At 42.0% G+C, this 12,127-nt stretch overlaps 1 protein-coding gene across 4 annotated transcripts in view; it reads right to left on the bottom strand.

Annotated features, from left to right (window-relative positions):
• ADCY8 (adenylate cyclase 8) overlaps positions 1 to 12,127 on the bottom strand; it is a 226,972-nt gene that overhangs the window by 77,150 nt on the left and 137,695 nt on the right. For 3 of the 4 annotated variants that reach the window (XM_043880380.1, XM_043880381.1, XM_043880382.1), the window contains exon 8: positions 8,747 to 8,944. The exons of the other annotated variant lie outside the window; for it this stretch is intronic. In XM_043880380.1, the coding sequence (XP_043736315.1) occupies positions 8,747 to 8,944 (198 nt within the window). The remainder of the gene's footprint in view (positions 1 to 8,746; positions 8,945 to 12,127) is intronic. 4 annotated transcript variants of the gene reach the window in all.

Here is a 12,127-nt window from a genome sequence, read left to right as displayed (position 1 = left end):
TGTGAGACAGAGAGGATGCCACCCCAGGAATGACAGAAGATCCTTAATGATAACATAGTATTGTAAATCTGTCTTGACAATGACAATGTATTATGATCTTCCTTGGTGGCTCAGCTGGTAAAGAATCCACCTGCAATGCAGGAGACCTGGGTTTGATCCCTGGGTTGGGAAGACCTGGGTTTGATCCCTGGGTTGGGAAGATCCCCCGGAGAAGGAAATGGGAATCCACTCCAGGATTCTTGCCTGGAAAATTCCATGGACTGAGGAGTCTGGTAAGCTACAGTCCATGGGGTCGCAAAGAGTCAGACACGACTGAAAGACTTCACTTTCACTTTCACCCCCTTCAGTATTCTAGACTGGAGAATCCCATGGACTGCATAGTCCATGGCGTCACAAAGAGTCAGACAAGACTGAGCGCCTATGCACACAATGTATTATAGTCTTCCTGGGGAGGGAGATGGATTGCCATATGAGAATTCCAAGACGAACTTTTACAAAGCTTACAACCCACCATTCTCCCAGCTCACCCTTCTCCAAATCTCTCACTGTGGGGAGGAAAGACTCTTCCTTTCTTGAGGACCCAGTCACCCAAGCCATGGTGAGGGGATGAGAATGATAACTGCTCCTTGACTTTTTGCTTAGAAGCCCGTAGGTTTAGATGATGCTTATACCCACACATAAAACATCAGATCACTTTTAAAGACTGAGATGATGAACTTTAGGTTGAAATCATCATAACTGTATCATTCTATACTAGATTATTACAGATGAAGTTGGTCCTCCTGACTCTGAAAACGCTGGCTTTGTGGTACTGGAGCTAGCTAACTGATCTGATAAAAAAAAAAACACACAAGTGACACAGCCCTTGATCTCATTTGACCTCCTAGAGGGTGTAGAATTAGTAGTAATTTTACAAGATAATATGAAGAATGTAAAGGATTCTCACTTAGCTATTGTTTGAATAGGAATGATTTTCCCCCCAAGCATCTTTGAAATCTGTCCATCTTACCTGAGGAAGATGGTCTAAATATTCTTATTAGTCTGAACCTTACTAGAGCAATAAAACTCAAGAATAACCTGAGGCTACAAAGGAATAATTCCTTCAAAAACCAGAGATCACTTGGTTCAGTGTTCCATGTATCTCTCGTCTGCATCTAAATAAGAAATAGTGTGCTTCAACACATTCTGAACATTTCCCAAAATAGACAAAAGCATTTTTTCTCATTACTTAATCCCAGAATCCAACATCTTAAGAGATTTTTCATTCATTTAGCTATCCTCCTCTGCTTTGCTGAAACTCTTCCCTATTTTAGTTCACTCATTATAACTCCAATATGAGTTTATGGAAAGAAGAAATATTTCAAAGTTTGTGACATATTTTTCCTGAAATCTCTTAAGCCTTTGGTTAGCTTTGATTTTCTTTATAAAGGATAGAGAAAACTGAGTGAAATTCTGAACAGATATAAGAACCAACTGTACTCAGCAAAGGATTATATAAAGGTTTCTTTGTGTGACAAATCCTTGTTTTTATGTGGTTACTGAACATAATAAAAGTAATATTAAATGAATGTTTTGAAATATTCAGCACAGAACTTAGTTCATAGCAAGCACTATCTATGGGCTATGGGTGTGTACTTGATTATTTATACCTTACAAGGTTATGAATTTATGAAAGTCGTAACCCTAGTACCCTGAGATATAAGACACATTAAGATTGCTCTTTACCACTGTTTTTAATGAAGTAGTTTCTCTAAAGAAGCTGTAGAATTGTAAGATTTAAGTGAGGATGTAGCCTCACCCAGAATTGGATTGGCATAGAATTCATCAGAAAGAAAGGGAAAAAATAACTATTGCATTTATTCAGACATCTATTATATGTGTATTATGTCATCTGATTTTTACAACAATCCAATGAAGGGCAGGTGGTATGATCACCATCATCTCACTGAGATCAAACACCTTGGCCTCCATCACCCAGCCAGTATTTAGCAGGAATTGGGTTCAAGTCATGTCTACTCAGTAAACAAGTTTATGTTCTTTCCTCTGTCTTTTAACAAAGACCAAACACTTGTGAGCTTCCCTGGTAGCTCAGATGGTAAAGAATCTGCCTGCAATGCGGGAGACATGGGTTCGATCCTGGGTTGGGAAGATTCCCTGAAGAAGGAAACGGCAACCCACTGCAATATTCTTGCCTGGAGAATCCCCACGGACAAAGAAGCCTGGTGGGCTATAGCCCATGGGGTTGCAGAGAGTCGGACATGACTGAGCGACTTTCACTCACTCAAACACTTATGAAATAAATGAAGCTTTGGCATGTATGCAGGGGTGTCTATCAACTTGTTATTATCCAATAATGATCTGTAAGTTAATCAAGTCTCCATTGCACCTACAACTATTTTCAAAGTAGGATTTGAACCAGTGTCTGTTTGACCCCCAAGCCTGAGCCCTTGGAAGGCTTATGGAGACAATCCTTCTAGGCTTATCTGAGACCATGTGGACCTTGTTTATGAACCCAGGACCTTTTGACGTGACCTGAAGGCATGAAGCAAGTGACTAGCTCAAGTTTCAAAGTACAGCCAAGGATGGAGAAGTGTGGCTGGCAACTCAGGACAACAGAATCCCAGGAGGGTTTTCTCAAAATGTAGGTCCCTCTGCAAAATCAGAATCTTAGGGACAGAGTGATGGGCAGGGGTACATTTTAAACAAGATCTTCAAATTTGAAAACTATTAGCCTAGGACAAAGAGGCTTTTTATTGCTTAAATTTGTAAGGGTGCCAAAAGAGGCCTTGATTTCTCAAAGAAAAAATTTCAGAATTTAACAGGAAAATACTGGCATTGAAAGAAGGAAGGAAATCTAATTGCCATAGATATGATTTGATTTTTAACAGCCCACTAAAAGGCAATGGCAACCCACTCCAGTACTCTTGCCTGGGAAATCCCATGGATGGAGGAGTCTGGTAGGCTACAGTCCATGGGGTCGCAAAGAGTCAGACACGACTGAGCGACTTCACTTTTCACTTTCACTTTCAAACATAAAACACTCCATATTAAAACATAAATTTTCAATCAATTTTGAAGTGTGTACTAAACATATCTTAATCTTTATTCAAAATAAAGAAGCTGCCTCATTCTGAGGTGGTCCTGATGTTTTTGTAACATCAAGTTGAGTGAAGTCACTCCAGTAACTATTTCCGTGTGATTAAGCTCTCTTAAAGGCACTAAAGTCTTCCTTTGGCTTGGAAACCAAAGTAATTGTAATTAATTGCCTTCCTCATCTAAGCTTCATTCAGAGCCTTGTTCTAGAAGAGAAATAAGGGGTAGAGGCTGAGAAATATCACCTTTCTATAAGTGTTCTGGGATTAAGATCCTCACTATATAAAGAACACTCACAAATCAATAAGACAGAAATGAGCATCACAATAAAAGAAAACAATTAAGACAAACATTCAAGTCACATAATTAAGACAAATGTGAAGATCACAAAAGAAGAAATATAAAGACCAAAACATAAAAAACATGTACAGAAAGACATTTAACCTCAATAATAATTTTTTTAAATACGGCAAGAAGAAGCTCCTTGTATCTTATCAAGTCAGCAATTTTTAAAAAGTATAGGCACAATTTTTGAGGGTTATTTCAGAATGAACATCAAGTATTTTAAAATGTGCATTCTCTTATGCCCATTTTTATGATTGTATCCCAAGAAAATAATTAAACATGGATGTATGATTTAACTATGACCCTGGTAATGGCAATGCAATTTATAATTTGTAATAGTTAAAAACTGAGGGAACAAAAGCCAAAGGTAGTTAAAATATGCATGGGAATAGTATGCAGTTACAAAAAATATTTTGTAACTAAATATTTATTACTGTGGGGAAAAGTTCAAGTGAAGAATGCTTAACATTGTCTTACAAGGCATGATGTATAAAATGGCCCTGTTTTAATAGACACATTGCATGGGTAAGTAAAAAGAATCACACTCATGAAAGACTAGGATGACACATGACAAAATATTAACAATGGGTATTGTGGGCTGAGATCATAAGAGGTGTCATTTTCTTCATTTTGCCTTATATGCTTGGTATAAGCTTTCGCTAGGGCAAATGCATTACCTTTTTTAGCAAAAAAATTCATATATAATAGAAGAAAAAACCCAATATGATTGACAGTATGTGACAAATGCCGTGATTCCTACATCTCTTTATCACAGTTCTAATTTTTTTTTGCCTGTGAGATCTGTAAGCTCCCTTAGGAAATTTTAGCTGGAAGTGAAAGATGGGCAGAAAATTCTTTAGTGGAGGGGACCTTAGATGACTGGATAAGGGCTCCGCCCCCATTCTGGAGTCTTCCCAGAAATCTCATGTGGTTGCAGGGGGGTGAAGATGTTGAGAATCACTACTTCTAACCTGGCCAAGATCCAAGCCTGGGGTCACATGACTTGTCACCCATGTGATTTTTGAGTGAATGGAGCTGCTATTTATAATTACATTGAGAAAACGGATGTAAACTGGGCAAACCAAGACATGTGTTCATCATGACCTCCGGGAACTCACAGCCTCAAAGCATTGACTGCTGAAAGCTACCAGGAGCTGCCCAACCATCTCATTTCACAGATGAGAAAACCTGAGGACAGAGAAGGAAAGTGTGCTGTTTAAACTTGGTTAAGACACAGGAGTCATGAGCATACTTTCTGAAGCTTAACTCGGAAGATTTCTCTGTGTGGACATGTGTGAACCACCATGAGATGACATGGCAGGGAGTAAGCAGAACATCACATTCTTCTCTCCTGAAACTCCACCGCCAAGAGTCAGACCAAAAGCAACCCATGTCTTTTGGATCTTAGGATTCACAACATATAGCCTGAGGCCAGTTGTAAGGGTGAGGCAATCAATCTCCTTAAAGATTCTCCTTACTAACCTGAGTCTTCAATCACTCAACAAGTATTTATGTAATACTGGGAGGCAGGTAAAATGTCCCATTTCACATAACACTTGCTACATATGCTAATTTTTATAAGCTAATGTAACCAAGAAGTGTCTGGATGACATTTCAAAGCAGTTTTTCGTGTTCTCCAATTCACAAATAAACATGGAGAGGAAAACAGTTTCACTTATATTGTTCAAACAGAATGAAGCTTTTTCTTCCTACAGAATTTCCAAGGTAAAAATCATTGCTTCCATTTCCAGTTTTTCTCTCAGAAAATATACCTTTATGGTCCAAACTTGCTCTCAAAAAGCAGGGTAGGGCAGTGGGAAGAGAAAAGACTTTGGTGTCACAAATACAGTAAATATTTCAACAAATCTAAGATGCACAAATTTTACCCTACCTTTTAACACTGAAATCAGAAAGTTATCTTACTGTCAGTGAAGACTTAAAATCTTAAATTCCTCCAGGGAGGTTTGTGATTGCTGCTACTGGTCACCAGGGGGCAATATGAACCCAGTGAAGTGAAAGTCTTGGTCATGTCCAACTCTTTGCGACCCCTTGTACTTTAGAGTCCATGAATTCTCCAGGCCAGAATACTGGAGTGGGTAGCCTTTCCCTTCTCCAGAGGATCTTCCCAACCCAGAGATTGAACCCAGGTCTCCTGCATGGCAGACGGATTCTTTATCAGCTGAGCCACTAGGGAAGCCCCAAAATACTGGAGTGGGTAGCTCATCCCTTCTCCAGCAGATCTTCCTGACCCAGGAATCAAACCTAGGAATCCTGTATTGCTGGCAGAGACCATTTTAAATTCTCTGCCTGACTTTTTTTTTTAAAGATCACATTCAGAGTGCGAACTCAGGTGGCAAAACCAAGCGGATTCCATTTTGGAGTTCCACTTCTTGGAGAGGATTTTTGTTTGCTTGTTTTTTCATCTAACCAGTACCCAGGGAGAGGCATGTGAGTTTCCTTGTTGACTCTGTCCATTAGGTGGTTTTTCTTAGTGCTGCGTAGAAACCAAACACCTCACAGTCGATGGTACCTTAGAGTTGATGAAATATGGCAACCAGATTCTGAGATCTATAACCTCTACTTAACCTCTAAGAGGTTCAGTTTTCTCTTACAAAAGTGAGTGAGATAGTAATGTTTCCCTGAGGATGCAATAGGCCAGTATACCGAAACACTGGCCACAGACTAGATTGCACACAGATGCTATGCTTTAATTCTGGAGTCCTGTGGATTTGAAGGCTCTGCTTTTACTTTGGTAAGGCTTCTGGGACCTTTCTTACCTGACCTCTCTCCCAAATCCCTGCCCTGCGCCTTCTACTTCATCCAAAGTTCAAAGAGAAGAGAACGAAGATGGCAGAGGATTGCCTTCTCTAGACAAGGGCCTGGGGGAGTAGATCCTCAGGGCTCCTGGGAATGGCAGTGTCCTGACCAGACCAGAGCACTGGCTTTGGGGTCACAGTGAGCTCAGACTGCAGTCCCTATACTGACAGCTTGAATTTGGGTGGGCTATTGAATCATTTCTCCCTGCCTCCATTTCATCAAGTATAAAAGGAGGCTCATTATAACATCTATTGGGTTGTCCAAAAGTTTGTTTGAGTTTTTCTGTAACATCTTATGAAAAACCCTAACGAAGTCTGGCCAACCCAATATTTCATACTGTCATTGTTAGTCAGTTTGTGCTCATAGCTTAGAAATGGTTGTTATGTAGTCACTAAATCCTGTTTGACTCTTGGTGACTCCATGGACTGTAGCCTGCCAGGCTCCTCTGTCCATGGGATTTCCCAGAAAGAATACTGGAGTGGGCTGCCATTTCCTTCTCTAAGGGATCTTCCTGACCCTGGAATCAAACCCGCATCTCCTGCTTGGCAGACAGATTCTTAACCACTGAGTCACCAGGAAAACACATAACTTAGAATGGTGCCTGTTGTTCAGTTTCTAGTCATGTCCAACCCCGTGAACTGCAGTTCTTGTCTTTGTGACCCCATGAACTGTAACCTGCCAGGCTCTTCTGTCCGTGGGGTTTCCCAGGCAAGAATACTGGAGTGGGTTGCCATGTCCTTCTCCAGGGTGAAATTACCACTGGTTACTACTTTTGATACATCCTCTGCTCAGCAGTAGTGCTGCCCCCGGAGAGGGTCTCTGAGCAGGAGTCAACGAGGACTGTCTCTGTGACATGAGGGGAGTGAGCACTATCCGGTGTGCCTCGATTGCCCGCCCCTGGGAGCCCATGTGATGCAGAGATGGTGTAAGACTGGACTCTCAGTGACCTAATCCCCACGTGTCTGTTCAGGAGCGGATGCTGTCCCTTGCTTCTCCTAGAAGAACCTCCCTGGTCACAGAAATCAACCTCTGATATATAGTGCCTCCTCTAGATCCATTCCCCCTCCAACACCAGTGCCTGCAGGTCAGCACCAGACATTATTGAATAAAATTACATTAGAAATGATCTCTAGTCTGCAGGGGTCAGGTCATCAGTGAAGCAAGTACATCTTCAGCAAGAATGAATAAAGGAGTTTTTGTACAGCTCTGGACACAGGTATTTACACAGCCTAATTGAGAAGATTCTTTGTAAGACCACCCTGTCTTTCCTAGCTCCTTCAATGGAGAAGCCAGGATAGAAAATGCATTTAATTATATTACTAACAAGAAATATCCACCTGCAATGGTTGGGGGTGGGTGGGTTGTTAAATAGGCAAAGTGTTTCTTTTCCTTTTGTTTTGTTAGTACATAGATACAATACATTCAAACTGTAAATCGCAGGTAAAGATCTTAATTTTGGAGTTTGCAACCTTCGGATAGTTATCAAAGAGACTCACTGGGAATAAAGCATGTGCTTGGAAGTGTGAATTCTCTAAACCCAGCAAAGTAGAATCTCCCAGGCAGCTGAACAAACTTGCAAAAAATTGCTCACTGGAGCTTTGCAGAGTATCGAATCAAACTCCTGAAATTTGCTTGCAAATCCCCTGCTGTTCTTGCTGGAGGCTCCTGCAGATGCCGAGCACCTCCTGTGCTCAGCCAAGGAAGGTCTGTCAGCTTCCATCAGTGCAAACGAGCAGCCTAGTTACCCAGGGACAGCACCCACTCATGGTTTGGTGCTGGGGGGAGGGGAGAAGGGGCATGAAACCATGTCATCATCAATACAGTAATGGTGGCCACTTTTGAGCAGTTGATCTCATCAAGGCATTGCCTGGAGCATTTCATCCTAAATTATCAGGGAGGCATGTTCATCAGCCTCATTGTACAGAGAGGATCTCCTGCTCAGAGATGTCTTCACTTACTGAAGGTCACACAGCAAGGAAGTGGCAGAGGTGGAACTGGAATCCAATTCTGAATCCACTACCATGTACTCTGCGTACATCAGGGGAACTCTGAGCAGCGGACAACTGGGAAAATGGGAGAACAGGAGTCTACAGTCTAACAAAGACAGTGTTTATCACTAATGCTTGCATTAGGTTGTTGGGTGTCCTCATATAGTAGGTTACAAGGGTAGCAGATTCACCGAAAATCAAAGGCAAGTGGGTGCTAACGTCACTTGGGTTAATAATCTTAAAGTGTAAGGAACTCCTTTGTTCTTTCCATCATCTTTTCCATAAAGAGCAAACGATGCTCTCTTTATCTAACCAGCATCTCCTTTCATGGCCTTCGGTCTACTCATGATTTTCAAAGAGAAAAAGAAAAGACAGTACCAAACCCAACAAACACACACAAACACACCAACCAAAACCGCAGCCCCTGGGCTCTCTCTCTAGTCCCATGAACATTTACGACAATTTATTTCAGAAAAAGAGCCACTGTGGAGACCCAGCTCTACCTTGTGCTCCAGGCTGGAGTCTTTAAACATCAGTGAGAATGGCTTGATATGCTCTCTTCTCAATTTATCACCACTCCGCAAGTCGATGGTATGTTCTATTCTCTTGTTAATTTCCTCAGGCCCAGACTGGACATGCAAAGCTTGTGCAAGATGGTTTGGAAGTAGATTTATTGAATTTCTTGTTAGGGCAGCCAGAGTCTAGGGGGAAAGCACATGCAAACACAATAAACCTGCTAGTCCCCTTTGGATTAAAAAGAAAGGCAATGTGTTCAGATTAGGTTGCATTGCAAACAGTAACAGCATTCCATGCAGTTGTATTCAGTGAAACCTACAGAAGTCGGTAAGTTAGCATTTGGTTCCCAGAAACACAACCTGGAAAAACAGTATATCAAGGGGGACATTTCCCTTTCCTCTGTGTAGGTGCACTGAATTCCTTCAGTTCAGGTATTGGGAGAGTTGTCGGTTTGCAAATGTTAACCAAGAGCCTTTCTCTAACCAGGCACATACCTGGTTTGAGAGAAAGAAAACCAATACAAATAACAGAAGGGAAAACAGAGCTGAAAAGCCCACAGAAATGATCCTCTCCAGCCAAGTAGATTCCAAATTTTCATGTGCTCTTTCCTTGAATGGTGGTGGAGAGACTTGGGGACCAATGGCTTGCATTGTTTTTGTTTTTTTTTTTTAGCATTTCTCATGGACAGTCAAATGAGCCAGAATCTGCTACTTAAACTTGATGGAGATTGTTAGACCTTTTACACTTGATGAATGTTTTTTCCCCATAGACTGTTATATATCTATATTTTCATATAGATATATGTGTTTAATTTCCTTCAGGCAAAAATGCAAGCAGTTGCAACCTCTCACCATTTCACAGGGTTAAACAGCAGGAGGTGGGGAAAGGCACAACCACCATGGTTGATCATTGGGTGTGGCCACATGGATGCAGAAACAGCACTGGCTTAGGAAGACCCAGCAGATTTGGCAGAGGGAACTCTGTCTCCTGACATCTTAGCCGCAGGTGACAAGATCAACCAGTTCGGGATCCAGCCAAATGCAACACCCCTCACAGCTCCAATTTCAACTTCTTTGACCCAAAACATGAGAGTTGGAGCTGGAGGGATATAAGGACAGCAAGGCTCATCTCCTTCCCCAAAAGATTTCTTGAGAAGAGGTGGAAGATGTAGTACCTCTGCAGAGGGGAAGAGAAAGCTCTGCCTCCGAACACACTCACTGCATCTTCTTTACTCTGCCAGCCTCTCATCTTGGCCAATGTTAGACCATAGGCTAGACTGAGATAAGATGATGCAGTCATGAAATAACAGCCTGTGAGAGCTGATAGAACACCTTGGAGGTCCTCCTGCCTGAATCCTGCATATACCCATGTTGCGGTGGTTGTTTAGTCACTAAGTTATGCCTGACTCTTTGTGACCCCATGGACTGCAGCACGCCAGGCTCCCCTGTCCTTCACTATCTTCCGGAGTTGGCTCAAACTCACGTCCATTGAGTAGTCAGTGATGCCATTCAACCAATCTCATCCTCTGTCACCTCCTTCTCCTCTTGCCCTCAATCTTTCCCAGCATCAGGGTTTTTTCCAATGAGCCGGCTCTTCGAATCAGGTGGCCAAAGTATTGGAACTTCATGAGCCTCAAAGAATTCTACTCATGTGCCATCAGCCTTCTCTGCAGCCAGGTCAGACTCTCTGACTCTGGAGCCAGAGTTGGGGGCTTTGATCTCATGGAGCCCACTAGTCCATTCCATGAGGATTCTTCCTATGACACTGTTGGACTCTTCCTCTTAATCTTCATGGAGATACTCAACATAACCTAAATTCATAGGCTCTAAAGAATTCTAGAGCAGGGCTTTATCACTGGTAGAATTTATTGAAAACCTTTACTCCAGCCACACAATAAAAGATGGAGTCACAGGTGCCAACACGAGCAAGTACAGTATATGCTCTGAGGATACTGAAGCTAATTTCAGCACTGAGTGCCAAGGAGGCAACCGCAGAGAAAAAAACAAATATCAGGAGGAGGTATGGAGGAGGAGAGCTGGATCCAAGAGAAGGAAGCAGGTACCAGTGTTTTAGAAAACCGAATAGCAGGGTTCATACTGGGGCAGAGGGTTTGAGCTCTGGGGTTAAATGTTCTTAGAACAGCATCTCAGAAGGTGAAGGAGACTGGAGCCTGCCCTCTGTGGATCTCCTATTGGCTTCTTGGGCAGAAATTCTCTACACTGTTTGGAAATATCAGAATTCAGTCTTCTATCTCAGAGAGGAGGTGGGAAAGACACTCTGCTGCTCACAGCAGACCCCAAACACAAACTGAGGTGTGCCCAGTACCATTGGGAACATAATTTTCTAAACTCCACTCCAGCTCTATGAATTTGTGCAAGTTGTTTAAACCCTCTGGGACTTCCCTAGCCGCTCAGCAGCATTTAAGATGGTTAAGGCTCCACGCTTCAGCTACAGAGGACATGGGTTCAATCCCTGGTCAGGGAGATAAGTTCCTGCATGCCTTGATGTGTGAGAAAAAAAAAAATCATCAAAGTCCAGATGAAAACCAGAGATCCTTCTGAACCCAAGTTTCCGAACATAGGGTCTTGCTGAGAAGCTCGGGATTTTGTAAACTTCATTTGAATGGGGTAGGAGAATATAAACCCTCTCAAACTCATCATTTGTTTTATGACCAGAAGACTGTTCTTTCGGAATCATGTTTATCTGTGTACACACCAACAACCTGCTTTTTCTTTTAAACAGGTCCTATGGCTTCATGGATAGTCATACACTTTGGTATTCCTTAATCAGTTTGTGCCAGCAAATAACAAATTACTCCCAATAAAATCGCATACTGAAAGTGTACTCTAGAAATATCCAGTTTTGTTGAGTCAAAAACACTTTAGCTGTTATGGATCACATATTCCGGTCTTCAAACACCCTCTACGGCATCCGTGTAGATGCTGCACAGTTTCCGTTCTGGAATCTGGGGAAATCAACCCTCTATTTCATCACAAGATTCTCTTAATTAACTCTTTCCCCAAAATCTTGTTCTAAGGAACACAGGAATGAAGGAATGCTTCTTTACAAAATGGTTTCTGGACCAATCGATTTGGGAAATGTGGATCCACTGTTTGTTTACCGCCATCCATTCTCACTACTCTCCTCCAGAGAAAGGATTTTGTCTCTTCTGCGAATCTCTTTGTCTGGAGTGTGTATGCCAGAACCTGGCACAAAAGTAGGGACTCAGTACTGGTGTGTTGGATGAAAAAATTCTTATATCCTCCTACTGGAGTCTCACAGTACACATTACTGAAATAAAGGTACTGATAAGTTCTGCAGAAATCAGGCTTTTAAACTCTGCATATTCCAAACTTTTATAACCATGG

Source organism: Cervus elaphus, chromosome 21, assembly GCF_910594005.1.
Source record: "Cervus elaphus chromosome 21, mCerEla1.1, whole genome shotgun sequence".
NCBI lineage: Eukaryota > Metazoa > Chordata > Mammalia > Artiodactyla > Cervidae > Cervus > Cervus elaphus.
Note: the sequence above shows the minus strand (reverse complement) of the source record. Positions and strands in the feature narration are given on the sequence as shown.